General features: G+C 35.6%; 1 protein-coding gene across 2 annotated transcripts in view; it reads right to left on the bottom strand.

Moving 5' to 3' along the window:
- usp43b (ubiquitin specific peptidase 43b) overlaps positions 1–18935 on the bottom strand; it is a 117845-nt gene that overhangs the window by 85830 nt on the left and 13080 nt on the right. For both annotated transcript variants that reach the window (XM_077211926.1, XM_077211925.1), the window contains exon 3: positions 6341–6447. In XM_077211926.1, the coding sequence (XP_077068041.1) occupies positions 6341–6447 (107 nt within the window). The remainder of the gene's footprint in view (positions 1–6340; positions 6448–18935) is intronic.

Here is an 18935-nt window from a genome sequence, read left to right as displayed (position 1 = left end):
TTTGGCAAAAGGCGGATTCGAACTCATGTCGATTTGCACCTTATTGTAAATGCTATTGTACACTATTGTTAATGCTGATAATTCAGCATCTTCCGTAATTTTATCTATTCCAATTAGACCTCAGTGGGCGGAGTTTTTGTTAATAGCCTCTGCCAACAAGGCGGGCTATTTGCACTTTGTGTAAATAGACACTCCAGTTTATTATTATTATACTAAATTTTATTGAAATATTATGAACACAATGTTTTATTTTGAATTACATGCACCAATAAACTGTGCAAAACCCGACCAGGAACATTGACTAAGAAAGTAATGGAAATTAATTTATATTTACAGTTTAACTTCAAATCTATTCTTCTTAGAATACCTACAACTCTCTATACTATACTAATGTCTTTTTAATTTATACAATTCTCCACATCTTCTCCCTACTGGCACTTGTCAGTTGGAAGGACAAATAGAGAGAGGATTAATGAGAAATTGAACAGGTGTTCCTAATAATCCTTTAGGTGAGTGTATATTATGAACGAGCCAAGAAAGAGATAATCAAAATATGGTTTCCTGCCATACTGGTAATAAAAAGGGTTGAGTCAGTTGCATTGTGGGATGCAATACCTAGTGCCATGTGCTGTTGTATACTTGCAAAGTTTTGTATTAATATCATATCATACTGTAATATATTTTGTATTGACAAATCAGGATCATATTATTAGTGCAAACAAACAAGCAAATACACCCTTCTGGAATAATATTTCTCCCTTATAAGCTCAATATTTACTGGTATCCAGACATCAGAAGGAGCTAGCTAAATATTTGGAAGACGTTGATGTGAATAACATTCGTGCCATGATCTGCATTAGTATGAAGGCCACTTGAGTGGGAGTCATTTAAATTCCACACAGGGCCTGTCGTTGTATACAGTGCAATGAATCTGACTTTTAAACCTTCTCTCCTGCTGTGCTGCAACTGAAGCTTTTTCAATAATTTCACCACAAACGATCAGAACCTTTAAAATAGGCATTGAACAACACTATGATGAAATGGCAGATATTTTTTTAAAAGTACAGCAAAAAACAAGAGTTACTTCCTTTAGGAGCAAATGTCTAGTATGCTGTTATTTTCAAAACTAATTACAGTTCTCGTGAACGAGAAGTTCAGACTCCGTCACACATTTAATCAGTATTTTTATGTCTGTCTGTGTAGATATTTGCGTGCTGACGTGCTCAGGCTTGCTGATGTGTGGACTGCAGGACAGGTGTTTGTGTAGAGCTTTTTTTGTCAGCAGCATAAACAGTAATTTTCTTCTCATGTCAGTGATTCATCATAAAATGTATGAAAAATGAACAAATTAACCAGCTAGCAGCAGATGGAGGATGGGAAAAAAGAGATGTGGATGCCAGAAGAGAAGGATAAAGTAATGTAATGATGTCTCAAAATGACAGTGAGAACACAGGTAACAGCTTAAGCGAGGCTAGATGAGTGGCATAAACTGTTCAGACGAGTGTCAGTGGAGAACTGTAGTGAAGGCACTGGGCAAAACTGCATCTGCTAACTGCATTTTACCACTGGAGCGAGAAGAAGATTGAGAGGGAATGTAAGATCTGAACTCTCTAGGTTTTAGAATGTGATTCAAACTCTCACAATATATTATATTATACATAAAGGGTATAAAAAGAGTGAATCTTCATATATAAAGTATTATTACTCATTCATATTTGTGTATTTTTTTAACATTTTAAAATACTTTCTCTTATCTCAGTTTAACATGTGGAGGTAATATTAAACTCTGCTGTTCGTTAGAGCATCTCAACACAGTAATGTCTCAACCAATGGTGTGAGTTTGAGGCGGGACTATTGCATTGTTCCGTTTACCTCGGAGGAGGGATGTCGAATGTTCTAGTACACAAGTCAGAAAACTAAGATGGACACGTCCAGGCAAACCTTTGTTGTGCTGGCTCTTTTTGAACAAGTATCATGTCGACAAATAGAGGTTGGATGGTACTGTGTGCACCACTGAGTTTGAGACACTGACAAAAAGAAGTGTTAACGTGAAGTGTTACTACGATTGATACATTGAGCTAACATATTAGATTCTGAAGTCGGGGTTGGTTGATGGAACAGGAACAGCTTAGAACTTAACAAATATAGCAATTCTGTGAAATAAAAAAATAATAATAAAAAAAGAAGTCTTTATCAATATAAAGTAATCAAATGTAAAACAACACTGCAAGTCTTCACTGTATAAATTAAATATAGACGAATCCTACAAAATCTGCTAGATTTAGTAGTACTAGAGCAGTGAATTATTTTCTCTTTGTCTTTTGTTGTTTGATTAACATTAATGACAAAGATAGCAGCAGGAATATTAGGCTGTTCTCACTTCAAAATTGAATGCACGGATCCAATAGACTGTTAAACATGCAATTTATTTCCCAACTGTTTATGTTCACTTAAGACATAACAGGCGGTGTTTAAGGGAATAATCAGCAAGCCAGACATTTACGGAAGACAATGTATTTTTTCCCCAGCTCAAGTCATTTCATGTTGATTCAGTTCAGTTCAATAACTGTGTAAAGTTAATCAATTATGAAATTTGCTCATTTCAGCTATAAGCAGCTCTATAGAAGAAAACAGTGTCATTATTCAGCTTAAGTCAGTTCAGTGTTGATTAAATTCAGTTCAATAACAGTGTCAATGTTCAGTCAATGTTGTGTCGGGCTGGTTGAGCAATATTTAATATATTGTATAGTGCAACCCTGTAGCTTATAACATTGAGGCAAGGACGAAAAGTGAATCCAATAGCAAGCAGTTTTAATAATAATAACACAAAAAGGTAATCCAGGGAAAACTCAGAACAGGAACCTCAGACAGGCACAAAGAGACAGCTAACAGCAAACATTACAACATCAAGAACTCACAAAGACTGAACTAGACACAGGGCTTAAATACACAGGCAATCAAGATAACAAGGGGGCGTGGGTAATTAGAAACACCTGGGAACAATTGACAAGACACATGGCAGACAGGGAATCACATGACAGACAAGAACAAGGAACAAAACCCAAAACCCAAACTGTGACCAATAGAGCATGTCGCTAGAAATGCCAAGGTAATGGGTTTTAATTCAAAAGGAATGCATGAACTGATTAAATGTATACCTTGAATGTAATTTTATTCACTTTGGAATGGATAAAAGACTCTGCCAAGTGCAAAATTGTAAATATATTGAACAGACCATTTAGTGGCTTGGTAGACTGTATAAATAAAATATGCACTACAGTATATAGTTTAGTCACATTTTGAGTCTGCTTCAGTATATATAAGGCTACATATATGAGGTTGCCTCAGCCTATTAGACAAGCCTCTCCTCCACTGTAATTTTTTAAATCGCTTTTAAAAACCCACCTTTTCTACTTGGCCTTTCACACCTGACGTTGACATTTTGTTTATTTATTTTATTGTTTTTTATGGTATGGTAATTTTTCTTATGTTTGATGTCTCTTGATTTGTTTTATTTGTATTATATGCTTTGTATAAAGTATGTCTTTTATTTATTTTTCTGTACAGCACTTTGGGTTTTTTAAAGTGCTATATAAATAAAGTTTGATTGATTGATACAGTATAGTGTCCTAAATAGTGGTTTTTTTTTATTTTATAAAGCTAGTTACTACATAAAGAAACATAGCTTGAGTTGTCTGTGCAGTCAGTTTGAATGTGAAGTTGGTTTTATTTTAAACCGACTGGAGGTATTTGTTTTAGAACTTTAAATGGACCACTAAATCAAAGACTTTGCTTTTTTGATGGAAACTTCAAATGGAGATCCCTTGTGGACAACCAAACCATCTGGCCTGATTGGAGTTGCTTGATGGTGATGGTTTGTTTGGATCTTCTGTCTAAGAACAGCTTGCTGCAGTTGGACATATGCTGCATCCCAAATCTGTTGGCTTTATCAATATTCGTTAACACAGATGATTAGCTAAACTGGGAAGAAAGAGGGGAATGTTTCCCTGGAGTTAACATAAACTGATTAATTTCATGTCATAGCAAGTGGAGGGGGTCAGATTTGGGAAGTTGGTCCTGGGAATTTTTTTTCTTTCATTCCCAGTCATAAGTCATCATTTTCTCAAATCTCCCAGAAAGAAAATTTGCAAACATTGTACCTTTAAGGGGTTTAAATATGCTTTTTAAACTAAATAGTGTAGATACATTAACTATCTACCGTATAGTTAAGATCTGTGCCTTTTTTGTCCTCTTCAGCAATCTCTCCACTTTCACAGATAGAAGAAAATGTATTCCAGTGGAAATTACTAGTAGTACACATTTTTACACGTATGCTATTTGCTACTAATATGCTTTCAAATGTCATGGTAGGATAAGTTGGCTCTTAAGTTATAATAAATTAGGTTGTGAAAAATCCAAATGTATATATAACTTTGATATAATTTATATACAGTTAACATATACACGTTTGAAGTCAGTAAGGCTTTTTTTGAAAGAATTTTATTTATTTATTCAGCAACGATGCATAAAAGTGACAGTTAAGACATTTACTGTCACGGAATGGGTAGATTAAAGGATTAGTTCACTTTAAAAAAAACTTTTGCTGATAATTTACTCACCCCCATGTCATCCAAGATGTCCATGTCTTTCTTTCTTCAGTCGAAAAGAAATTAAGGTTTTTGATGAAAACATTCCAGGAATTTTATCCATATAATGGAATTCAGTGGGCCCCAAATGGTTCAAGGTCCAAATGACAGTTTCAGTGCAGCTTCAAAGGGCTTTAAACAATACCAGACGATGCATGAGTGTCTTATCTAGCGAAACGATCGGTCACTTCAAAAATAAATAAAATACTTTAAGTTTTTTAAGCACAAATGCTCGCCTTGCTCTGCTCTGGGATGCGCGTTCATGACGGCACGTAATATGCGATTACGTTAAAAAGGTCACGCTTGACGTAAGCGGAAGTACCGAGTCAGTGTTTACAAATGTATACTTTCAGCCTTTTTAATATTAAAACACCTAGGATACGCACACGAAATGGGCATTTTAAACGGTAAACTGACACAAAGACATTTGAATGTGTAAATGGTCCTCCTTCCTCACATTTGTAAACACTGAAGCGTGACCTTTTCAACGCAATTGCGTATTACGTGCCGTCACGAACGCGCATCATAGAACAGAGCAAGGCGAGCATTTGTGCTTAAAAAACTTAAACTATTTTATTTATTTTTGAAATGACCGATCGTTTCACTAGATAAGACCCTTATTCATCGTCTGGTATCGTTTAAAGCCCTTTGAAGCTGCACTGAAACTGTCATTTGGACCTTGAACCGTTTGGGTCCCATTGAAGTCCATTATATGAAGAAAATTCCTGGAATGTTTTCATCAAAAACCTTAATTTCATTTCGACTGAAGAAAGAAAGACATGGACATCTTGGATGACATGGGCGTGAGTAAATTATCAGCAAACGTGTTTTTAAAAGTGAACTAATCCTTTAAGGTGCGAGGACTCAAGTGCAGAAATAATGGGAAAATATTTATTAAGAAAACAAACACAAAATACAAACAAAACTCCTTCGTGGGGGAAACCCAGAACGATAACAGGCAAGATCAGGAAACACAAGGAACATGGATAACATGGACAACGAACCAGCACAGGACTGCAAACACAGGGAGACTAAATAGGGAAACAAACATAAGAGGGTAACGAGGCTGGGGGGAATTAATCAATAATTTTGATTGCAGGAGAGCACATGGCACAAGGAAATACATGACAAGCCATGTGCTCACAACAGACCAGACTGAACACAAACACATGACAAACCGGGGGTGTCGGAGCTCTGTCACCAAACCAAGATATAAACCAGACAGAAGTGACAGAACCCTGACATTTACATTGTTACAAAAGATTTCTATCTCAAATAAATGCTGTTCTTTTGAAATTTCTAGTCATCAAAGAATCCTGAAAAAAAGTTCACGGTTTCCACAAAGATATAATAAAAGGACAGCTGTTTTAAACATAGATGGTAATAAGAAATGTTTTTTGAGCATCAAATCATCATATTAGGATGATTTCTGAAGGATCACGTGACACTGAAGAATGATGCTGAAAATTCAGCTTTGACATCACAGGAATACATAACATTTTAAACATATTCAAATAGAAAGTTATTTAAAATTGTATTACTTCACAATACAGTCAGTTTTTACTTGTTTTTTTCTTCTTCTTCTTCGATCAAATAAATGCAGCCTTGCCCTTGGTGAGCATAAGAGACTTCTTCTAAAAAACATTTAAAAAAATCTTACAATCCCAAATGTTGTGTGTTGGCAGTGCACTTACTTGTATTGTGCCTGGAAGTGCTCCTGTACAAAGCTGTGACGTACATCAGGCTGCGCCTGTGGTGAGGTCAGAGTATCAGAGATGGGCTTTTTATCACCTCCTTGACCCTGCAACAAAAACATAAAGGTCATAGAGACATTTATATACTGTCCCCAAGAACGCCCCATGCATCTTTCCAGGAGGTGCTGGTGAGAATATCGATCGTGACTTCTGCCTCACCCAGTGATATTGTGCTCTCATTTTTACAGTTTGTATTGAAGTTTTATACTGGCAGCAGTGAACTTGAAAACAGCTAAAAGAAAGACAAGAGGATAAAAAACACAGGGAGAAATGATACACTTCTCAAGGTCACAAAACAAGATAGAGATCATAGAGGCTATTTGCCTTACTGTTTTTTTATGTCAGACAAAAAGGCAGGTGTAGATGCTACAACTAGTAGAAAATGTTTAAACTGGTTTCACCATGAGATGAAAGCCGAGTGGTGGCGTTTGAGACCTAAACGAATGAATGATTACCTATCACCTGTTTTAGAGCATGATAATCCATTATAACCAAGATCTGAGGATTTTTAACCACAGTCAAACAACAAAATTTGTTTTTATATCCGTATAGGTTTAGCTTTTTATTATACATTTGCTTTATATAAACAATTAGGTCAAGGCTTTGTCAAATTTAAATCTGCAAATGTTTAGGAAGTCAGACTTTACTAGCATCTTAAGTAAAAAAAACAAAAACTTGGAAGCATATTGTCCTTATCAAAGCTTTGCAGTTCGATTCAGTCGGTTGGTTCCTTTCAAAGGTGTCTGGCAAGGCAAAATGTTCGAGAAAGACACTCCCCACAAATCCTCGCTGTCAGCTGAGTCATGTCTGCCCCCTCACTGACAATCTGAAAGCGTTGGACTTTATGCTTGAAAAGAGGTTTTTCATGCAAGAAGCTAGAGACACAGCAAAGTCCTGATGAGAATGGCTACTTTTGCTAGTGTATGATTGAAACTTTCCCTTTACCACCCAAGAGTTTGAGTAATAGGGAGAGTTCATTCACCTACTTTCTTTGACCCTCCAGAAGAAAATGTGGTCTTTATCACACTCCTTTTCTCCTTCTCTTCTCTTGTTTTATACCACCTGTTTTTCTCTCTTTTGCTCTTTATCTGCACTAGTCTACTTAATACTTATTAGCTATAATTAGGGCCTTGAGTTTCTTGAGAATGGCACTCCAGAGCACAAAGAGGAACAAATACTCTTGTGTCTTTCTAAGGCTTGAGGTTCATTGACGTAATTACTGTTCATTGGGTCTAGTACTTTTTTTGTGCTGAAAAAAGAGAAGTGTTGAGGAGTGACTAACTAAAAGTTAGCTGCTAATTTTTCAGTAACATAGCTTTTCAAGTAATAAGCTACTTTTTTAGCTACTGTGTTGCTTGCTTGTTTTAGATATTGTATCACAGCTGTAGCTTTACATATGAGCAAACTAAAATAATAATCAAACGCACCCAAAACCGTCCTCTGTCTCAATGGAACTAATTAATTCTAGTGAATTGATCAATCTTAAATTATCCGATTAATTATATTTTGATTAATTATAGTGAATTGGTATATCCTTAATGGTCTGATTCATTTTAGTATATCAGTTCATCCTAAATTATCTGATTCATTCTAGAGAATTGGTTCAACCTAAACAGTTTGAATCATTCTAGTTTGATTCATACAAGTGAATCTGTGTACTAAACGTCCCTCTCTTTCATATGTAGCATTAGAAAATCAGATGTGTTCCAGTGAATCTGTTTGTTGGAAATGTACTTGTTTTTGTATTGATTAAAAAATGATTCCCAGATATTGCTGTTCATTATTATATTTTTGACTGTTTATACTGTAACATTTTTTTTAAGTTTAATTTAAAGTATATTTATTTGTTCAGTGCATAATTGAGATTCAAATTGAGTTAACACATTCAAATACTCTCAATGTTTTTATGGCAGAAACTGTGGTTAAACTGCTCTAAAACTGTTGATTGCCAAGCTATGCCTCTCAAAAGAGAAATCCTCATAATTATTGCAGTACAGCGGGTTTCTAATTATTCTGATTTTGCAAACAAGAACTTAACTTAATGCATCTGGAATTTTGCAGCATCAATTTCAATCATAGGGCTGCTGTCTAAGAAGTTTCACCCAGTGACGTTTTTAGCCTTGTGATTTCTACTGAGAGCTAAGTACTAAGTCCCACAGGCACAACACTATGAAATGAATTGCTGTACGAATACACATTCCATTGTTATCTGTGTAGGGCAGAAAGGAGGAAAAGACTTCAGGCCGTTATTCAACAAGTGGGCTTATCACTTCACTAAATTCTTCTGCCTGCCCCAGTTTAATGAGTGTTAAGGTCCCAGAAGATAAATGGTCCCAGACCCTTAGTAGGGAATGTATCTCTTGATAGTAACTCGAGTACCATTCCATATTGCTGGAAAGAGAGAACCTATTGTTCATGAATGCATCGGTTTAACTGAATTATAACCATAACACTTTCAAATTAATCGCAAATAATCACTGAAAAAGCCCCCAGTTGAAGATAATTCAATGATGTGGCAGATAAATAAATCATTGAATATATTGTACCAAAAGTAGCTTTAGAAACCAACATATATTATTATCATTAAACATAAAACTATCCCTGGCCAGTGGTATACAACAAACCATTTTACAGTTGACTTTATAAACTGCCAGTGTTCATTTTATTGCATTAAACATAGAAAGTTGCCATTTTTATATATAAAAAAAAAATGTATACATGCACCTTTAACATCAATGGAAGCTTTCTATTCCACAAAAGGTTCTTTATAGTAGAAAAAAAGATTCTTACATTTTTTTGAAAATGTGAAATTTTCTTCACATTGAGAAAAAAAATGGTTCTTTTAAGAACTGTTCACTGAAAGGTTCTTTTGGGAACCAAAATTGTTTTCCGATGGCATTGCGAAAAACCCATGTGGAACCTTTATTTTTAAGAGTGTGAGTGTCACTTTGTCTAAGCATTTCTTTTTCCCTTTATATCCTTGCAACGTTAAAACCTGTGGAATCGCTGCTTTCTCTGACATAATAGGTCACAGTGCATTTTAACAAACTGAGGCTGCTCTGTGAGTTATAGTGGTTTTTAATACTTTATTTACTAACAAACTTTAGTCTCGATTGTGCAGACAAACACACTGTTGTTAAATTAAAGGATATTATGGGTAAATTAAATGGGTTGAGCTTCGTCTCGCCAGAAATATTGTTCATGCGTCAAGAAGAATGAGACAGATATCAAAGGGTTTGGTTGACCCACAATGTGATCCTTGTTTTGAATAGAGGTGGTAGTGGATGAGCGAACTGGTCCAATAGGAGTAGGAGAGCACAAGCTGCTTGAAACACGGCCAAATGTACCCGGTGCCAAAGGTGTCGTTTGAAAATGGCAGGTTGGGCAGCACTTTGATGTGTTGCATCTGGAGCCTTTAAGTGACGGTTTAAGACAGCCTCATCTTTAACCGTGTCCTGACCAGGAAGATGATCACTTCTCCTAACCTCTTAAAGCCACCATGAAATCAAAATGGACCATTAAGAACTTCCAACGATCCAAAAAATTCCTGATGGACAAATCAAGCCATGGGGTTACATGTTTTTTTCATTCAAGAAGTCGTTTCATTCGGATATAGGGAAGACAATACATACGCAACTTCCATTTCATGCTGACAAAATTGTCACGATTGATTCTGCTGTACCACAATTGATATACAAGTAGCTGAGAGTTCAAAAAGTCACCTGTAGAATTTTCTAAATTTTGTATTTAATTGTTCCCTTACGATTTTAAATTATGTAAATTTACTTACCCTATTTTGTTTCAAACAAACTTAAAAAAGAAATTGGTGCTGTTAAGCTTCAAAACAAAAACAGATCATAAAAATGCCATAATCCATCTCACCGGCATATTAAAAATGGGGTGCCACCGATTATGTCAAACTTCTTTGATTCTGTAACAGAAGGTGCAGTAACATTTACTGTTGTTTGGTGAGTTTTCACAAGTGATTATGCAGCAGCTTCAAGTTGCTGCATTGACCAACAGAAAGCTGAAAGGGATTTCGCGAGTGACCGCACCTTGTTTGGCATTGATTATCAAACCTCGTTTCATTTTCTCCCATTTCTGTTTCAGTTTCCCTTTAAATTGGAATATAGCGTAACAGTCATATGTACTATTTTAATGTTACTTTTTTAGCTCAACAGCACCATGAAAAATAGCACATGTTCATTTTTGGGTGAACTATTTCTTTAAAGTTTTTTTTTGCAAGGGATATGCAGTTAATGGAACAACATGTGAGCTGGTCTGAGAAATTGAAATACGGCCAGTATGTAGATTTGTTCTGCAATAATTAGCATATACAGAACATGTGTTTCTGCAAGCTTGCACAGATCTCCTTTTAATTAAAGCACTGCGACATTAAAAATGAATAGGAGAAATTGTTTTAAATTAGCAAATAGGTGAAGCAGGCAGTTTTTACTCTCATCATTTGTTCTAATAATCATTACTTTCTATCCTCTGCCAGGGTAATTTTGGCTGAGCTTCCTAAGTCATTATCAGAGGTGTTTATGTCCAGTCTTTCATGCTTCTTCAGTCTTAAGTGTCATCAGTCACAACCATCAAATATATGTAGAAGAAACTGCACTTTGCTATGAAGATATATTTTTGAAAACTACCTGAAAAGTATAGTCAGGCAATACATGCTGTCACAGTGATGCCATTAAGATGAATAATTCACAACCCTGATCAGACAGATGGATGCGTACCTTGTGGAGGGATAGATTCAGTGCATCTGTTGTAGTGGCCGCAACACAGCATGGCCCATATAAGCAAAAGGAGCCTTTTAAACCCGCTTAAACATAGAAACACACACATGACCACACATACACCGGATACATTAATATATAATGGACATCCCACTCCTCAGAAAAAGACTACCTGCTGGGCTCCAAACTAAAAATATCCCCCTTTTAAAAGATGGAGAGGAAAGAAAGGGTTGAAGAATGGCACCTCTACTTATGCCCTACAGGAGATCTCTCTCATTTACTTTATTTTTGCACTGATCTTACAATAGAAAGCTTGTAAAGTAGTAGTCTAAGCAATTCTACAAGGAATAACTAGTGAGTAATGGAGTAAATCTACAGCAGTGTCCCTTAAAAAGGTTTTGTAAGCTTAAGCCAGACTTGATGCATGAATGGCATTGCATTAATTAACAAAATATCAAACCAAGTGGCATTTATATTACAGACAGCATAAGCACACTTGACGATCTAAACAATTAGGTTTTAAATTATAAAGACAATAAACATACCGTTTAAAATGAACAATTTTATTGTGAAAAGCACTGTTCCAGAAAAACTTTTAAATAGAATATTATTTTTACTGATTCATAACAACTGTTAGGTATTTATTTATTTATTTTATTTAATACATTGGTATTGGTTTTTAAATTCTTATTTTCTCTATTTTTACATTTGGTAATATTTCATTATTACTTAAAGTTATCTTTAAAAACACTAATAATTTGATAACACTGTAACATCTAGTAAATCTCAAAATAGATATTAATATTTCAATACTTTACATTATAATAATGTTATGCTTCAATATATGCTTTTTATTTAATTAGTTTAAAATGGTATGCAATTTTATTTAATTTATATTTGCCATTTATTGGATGTCTGCCATAACTAATAAAAACATTTTATTAGACATTTTTTTCTGTCTATCTGCCAGAATTTTAATATTGTGATTCTCTCGTTGGTTTTATGTTTTATGCAATTAGTTTTATGCCATTCAGACATGTTTGTATGTAGTTTAAGTGTCCAAATAAAGGGGGCACTGCATGTGCCCAATCACTGTTGTCTGCATTTCTTCCACATTTCTTCCAAAAGTTTTCTGCGCAATTCCACAAGGAAGTAGGAAAACAACTGAGTTAATCTAGGTGCATGTCGTCTGCATGGTTCTGTTTGCATTCCCTCCTTTTAGGAAATTAAGCATTACCTATGTAAATATACTGTGGTAAAACAGGGCAGGCATTTAATTAAAAATAATTATGTCCCGTCAGTCTGTGAGAGACAGTTGTTAAATGATGTGTCTGGAGCTGTGGATGTTTGCCTTGCTAATGTTAGCGTTGTTCAGTCAGAATGTAAGCAAGAGAACGATGGAAAGACTAGTGTCAGAGAAGAAATGCTGACTGAGGAGAGGCAGTGTTTATTCAAGATAATGCAGTATTCAAGAGTGTTTTCATGTGCGCCTTTCGAATGTAATTACAAGATCTAAACTATTTAAATCAGATGATATCCACCTCCTTCCTCCGGTAAATAACTAGTCTTTTTGCTTGAAGGATTATGCTGTATCACTCTATCTATTATTATGTTTTTGTTGTTATAGTTTCTTACTTGGGCAACCAGATAAGTTTCAGGACAATATAAATCTTAGATATCTATTAGAATAGTTGAGATGTTTCCTGATGCTGTAGTGGAAATTTTAAAGACTAACCATGAACTAACATTTCTTTCTCTTTACAGGCCTTAAATTTTATATTTGAGAATAATAATGTATCTGCAGTTTTTTTTAGCAAGTTTGTTGTTTTTTCAAAAGAGTGGAAACTCTCTGGCTATATATATGCGTATATATATATATATATATATAGACAATTATTCTAAATGTAATAGTCCCATGAAATGTTGAGTAATCAACGATGAAATAATGAACTACCAACCCCATGATTCTGATGATTCGAATATCTAAATTTCCTTTGCCTTGGTGTGGGTGGGTGCTGTTTTGCACAAATTGAATCAATCCTATTTGAGAAAAATGGTACAATGATCACGAGTACTATGTCATGCTATTTTGCTGTGTTCTGTATTTCTATCCTTTATAAGCTGTTGTATTTTTGATGGAGCTGGGATTCTCTCTGAGATTTGTCTGAGGTCCTCTGGCCGATATTAAAGCATGTTCGAAGGATTGTCTGGAGTCTATTTGATTATTTCTGTGCAGAAATAGACATTAGAGATCTTACCTCTATTCTAAAGTGATAGTGTTTAGTGGAGCACTAGAGGCAAGGCAAGGCAAGTTTATTTATATAGCACATTTCATACACAATGGTAATTCAAAGTGCTTTACATAGAAGAAAGAAAACAATCAAAAGAAATCAGAATAATTAAAACAGTTAAGAATAAAAAAAGAAAGTAAAATACAGTACAAACAGTCGGGTGAACAGTGGCACAGTGCTCATTCAGTAAATGCACAGCTAAACAGAAATGTTTTGAGTCTGGATTTGAATGTGATACTGTAGAAGCACATCTGATCTTTTCTGGAAGCTGGTTCCAGCTGCGGCTGGCATAGTAGCTAAAAGCGGACTCGCCATGCTTAGACTGAACCCTTGGTATTTCTAGCTGATGTGATCCTAATGATCTGAGTGATCTGTTGGGTTTATATTCAGTGAGCATATCTGCAATGTATTGAGGTTCTAGGCCATTGAATGATTTATATACCAGTAATAATACTTTAAAATCAATCCTAAATATAACTGGGAGCCAGTGTAAAGACTTGAGGACTGGTGTGATGCGTTCATATTTTCTGGTTCTGCTCAGCGTTCTGTATGAGCTGCAACTGTCTTATGGAAGGCCAGTGATGAAGCATGCACCAGTTTCTCTGAGTGATAGTGTTCAAAAAGGTTGAGAAGTTGGCAAACTCGAACAGGTATTAAAGTATGCTTAGTAGAGTATAAACCCATAGGTGTCTGGGACAGCCGGTTTAACTTAAGTCAGGTGCAGGGGAAAATCTACCACAGTACTTTCTTTTTTTTTTTTATGCCAGTTTTGTGCAAAACTCGTCTTGTGGAACCAGACTTTTAAGTCTAGAACCAGACTCTTTTTTTTTATATTTTTAATTTTTCTGTGTTTTCCATTTTAACTTTTCTGGATTTAATCCTTTCTGGAATCTGTTTAATAAAATGTTAATAATCAAAAAGCATTGATGACATTTTAATCAAAATATATTTGTATTTAAAAAAAATTTTTACATTATAGTGTTTTGTTTAAACAGATATATCATAATTCACGTTAAACCAAACTTTTATTTTGCCGGTTTGTTGTAAAGACTTAGAGTGAATGAGTGCCTAATACCACAATGAAACTCAGAGGTGCCGTTTACACAACACTGAAGTTTTTTTGCGTTTTGGCCGTTCATGTAATCATCTTCGTGAAACTACAAAAACATTAATTTGTGAAAACGGTGACTTCATGTGCATGCGTATTATGTGTTCAGTCTATAGGCAGGGTTGCCAAGTCTGTGCAACAAAACTAGCCAATGACTTTAGCGACCCGTGGGAAAGAAAAGAAAAATCAACCTGCAGCAACAATTTTAGAGAAGCCCTACTTTGATTGATGATCTATGAAATCCAAATTAGACAGGAAGATACTGGCTACCGACATGTAAAGTGAACGACTACAATTAGTTTTGTTTATATATGTCATTAAAGGGTGGATTTATCTGGAAAACGTTAATACTGCAATAATAGGTGCAAATCATTCAAATAATTGTACAGCAGAATACTTGAGTGACTACTCAAATGTGTGTGTACCTGCCATCAGAATTTCGGTTGAAAAACCAGACCCATATGTTAGAGCAATCCTGCGTCTGTTTTTTGTTTGTGTTCAGATGAAATGATTCAGATGAATATTTTAGGTGTTTAGATGCAGGGGAGATCTCATTAGTGTGACTGATCAATAACATTGTGCAAACAGACAATCTCCCCATCTGTTTAGGAAGAGGAAGTGAAGCTCCGCTAAGCGAGAGCTAAGAATAGAATGTCCAATAAGGACGTGCACAAAAAAAAAGTCTTTCAATGTTCCCTCTCTCTCCCTCTGTGTCTTTCCCTAGAGGTGGGCAACAATTCATCCAGCAATGCTGTGAGACTCTGGCTTCCTACCTTGTGCTGGTTTCTATGGAGATGCCAGTGGGCAAATACACAAAGAGAGACAGAGAGACTGAGATGAAGAGAGAAGGGGAAAGAAAAGCTAGTCCTCCGCGGAGAAGAGCTCTTGGCAAGCTTTCAGAACTGGATGCAGAGCAGCGTTTATTTCCTTTCAGACATCGTAAGGGAGAACCGAGAGTATGTGAAATGAATAATAATGAGGGGCACTTCATGTAGTGTATTTACCTCTGTGAGGCACCTGTGACGGAATGAAAGGGAAACGAACTCCGATGAAAGGAAGGATGTGATGCCGCTTCTCAGTATCTGAGAGTATTACAAATCATTATTAAATTAGACAAAATGCTCTAAATGTTTACAATATTATTAGTTCTATATTTGAATAACTAACAACATGATGTATACACAATCAATTCAATATTATTTACTCAGTTATTTTTATAAATATAGACATAAGCTTTTAAGAGATTGGTTGGTACACTTTACTTGCGTCTACAATGGTGAGGGTATAATAAAAAATATATATTAATTAATCAAAAATAAATATTAATTAATTTAATTATATATATATATATATATATATATATATATATATATATACACACACACACAGTATATATGATTAAAATAATTCTAAAAAATCTAAAATAATTCTAAAATAATTTATATACATGAATAATAGTAATAATGAAATACTTTAATAAATACTATATATATAGTATATATAGTATATTAATGATTAAAATTAATATATTAAATAATAATAATAATACTTATGTAATAATAATAAAGAAATACTTAAATAATAGTGAGCAAAATATAACGCAGAAGAATGTTTTTTCAAAAAGGTTTTTTTTTTTTTTTGCATAACTTTCTGAATCTGTATGCCTAGTTATCAGAAGAACACCTGCGCCACCAGCAAAACATCTCTGGTGCTGCCAAGTTGAAAAGCCCACCTCAGACAATACAGCCCACACTATCCTTTCTCTGGTCAGCCCAGTTTGTTGCTCTGGTTTGGATTGCTCTCCATGCTCCCCCTGGGCAGTTCCAGAAATTCCCTGATATCCCAGATGTCCAAAACCAGCCCCTTTGTCTTGCAGATGTTCAACAGTAGGTGGTTTCCTCCACACTAGAAGACCTCCAGCAGCTTTCTGTACTCTGACTCATGGACATTACTGATGTTATGTATACTGCAATGATAAGTCCACAGAAAACATCTGCCGGTGGCGTGACCTACTGTTATATTGATAGAGTGAGACTAAAAAATAAAAAAAATACCTCACAGTCCCATGGCCTCACAAACTGCTGCAGAGCTGATCATGGTCTGGCTTTCAAAAGCTAGACAAACTTCTTTAGACATTATATACAGGTTTGCAGTTATGCAAGACATTACTTTATTTTTTATTTTATTTTATTTTATTCTGACCCTATATGACAAGCAGTTTGGAAAATGGATGGATGTGTTTTTTAATATTTATTTATTTAATTAATTTTACTTTATATAACATCTGCTGCTTCACTTTCCGTAAACAGGTGAGCCTAAAAGTGAGCCTAAATTTCAACCTGCTTTTACTACATCCATAGTACTGTATGTATTGTGTGGTCCATCGATGACAGAATACAGCCATCAATACCGACAGATGGCACTATCTCTAGAGTTACTGTAAAAACCAGATTGATTAAAAAGAATGTGTAATGTTGTAAGAATTTTGGACACAATGATTGGTCATAATTTTGGTCATAATGACATCACTGTAAATTAATTTAAACCCTCTATGAGGGCTGCAGGAGGGGGTTTGCACCTCTTTCTATCGCTCTCCTTCAGTCCATATGTCCTGAACAAGCGTCTCTTTCATCCACTCGTTCACAAAAGCTTCCTTTCATTCCGTTGAGAGATGGCTTCACACCAGTTCTGTTTCCAGAGTGATACCCAGTAAACATAGTGAAGGGAATGCCAAAAATCAGTGGCCTCGGGGTCAGTGTGTGTGTGTGTGTGTGTGTCTGAGAGAGAGAGAGAGAGAGAGAGAGAGAGAGAGAGAGAGAGAGAGAGAGAGAGAGAGAGAGAGAGAGAGAGAGAGAGAGAGAGAGAGAGAGAGAGAGAGAGAGAGAGAGAGAGAGAGAGAGAGAGAGAAGGAAAGATAGATCTAGCTGTTTGTTTACAGGCATGCACTTGTCAACCTCCATTAGAACACACATGTATAATAAATTTATAATGAATGTCTTCAAGAGTGAGTCTGAAAATGTCCGCTGGGCTCTGGCTATGTCTTCATACTTGGTATGAAGAAGGGTCATGCTCCATTTAGGATGTGTACTGATTCATAAATGAGGCATTTTGAGGCACCATCCTTATCCTTTTTGAGATATACAGTATCCGGCCGTAAAAAAATAAGATTTTTAACTACAAAAAAATGATACAATGGATTTTTGAATTAAAGATTAATTAAATGAATAATTTTAACTGTTTATTTATTTGTCATTTTGAAAAGTGACTAATTTACATTAGAATTTTTGAATGAATAAGCTGATTTTTGATTATCTATTCGTCACTGCATGAGCTAAAAGGTCTCTCTTTGAATGGAAACTCTTTTACTGACCTTGCAATGGCTTTTAAGACTACTATATCCCATGTAAGCGTCATACCACAAGCCTTTATCTGTGCGCCTACATAGGCACGTATCTTAAAAGGAAAAAAAAGCGGGCTTTTAATAATGTATCAAGTTCAGTCAAAAAGGGCATCAACAGAGAGTAGATGAAAGTACTGCTCAGAGATAATAAGCCAGGCTGTAGCCAGGGGTAGCCAGAGGAACTGAACCGGCTCGTGACACAAACACACACATACACACAAAGATCATCAATTAAAGACAGTACGCCGCTGTGCTACCAAGCTGAAGTTTAAATGAGTTGTTTTACAGAAAATCAAAGACTCAATTCTTGGTTCATCACCAAGCAGCAGTTCAGATTTGTGTCACTAAACAGATTATTAATTAGCGAACAAAACCAACTACATCAAACCACATCTGATAACCATTCAGGCACTGTTGAGTTCAAAAAGAGACAATTAGCATGGTGCAAACGGAAGAAAATCGTAGGCGTATTATGGTGTTTGTGCGCTAAAAGCCATTTAAAGCTAGTAAAAGTGGGCCGTCACAATTCTGAGCTAGCGTGCGCACAATGCTTAGCACCAGCATTTCAATATGAATTCTGTAATGTCATTTATAAAACATGTCAATAAAACATTCATGTCAATAATTATGTTTGAAAACTGTGGGTGGCACCCTAACGGCAGAAAAAATTATTTTGCAGCAAAGGGTGGTCTAGCAACTCTCCGTTGGCATTCGAGCTGGAAAAACCAAACTCTGGTCAGGCCAATCACATCATGTGTAGAGTTGGTGGGCGGGCTTAACATAATGACGGCAGAGTTGTGACGGTTCCGCATGATTTCCATAGGTGATTTCCCTGCTACTTGAAAACAAAGAAGATGCTGCTGGCGAACAGCGGTCTTTCGAATCGGCTTTGGCCGCGACTCTGGATGACTTGGAGTTAAGAGAACGTCACTTAAGTCATTCTTAAAAAAGGAAGATGTGTTCGGAGTTTTGACGACCGGATACGGCAAAAGTT

This window comes from Siphateles boraxobius, unplaced genomic scaffold (genome assembly GCF_051911475.1).
Source record: "Siphateles boraxobius isolate OS27281-9 unplaced genomic scaffold, OSU_SipBor_1 66, whole genome shotgun sequence".
NCBI lineage: Eukaryota > Metazoa > Chordata > Actinopteri > Cypriniformes > Leuciscidae > Siphateles > Siphateles boraxobius.
Note: the sequence above shows the minus strand (reverse complement) of the source record. Positions and strands in the feature narration are given on the sequence as shown.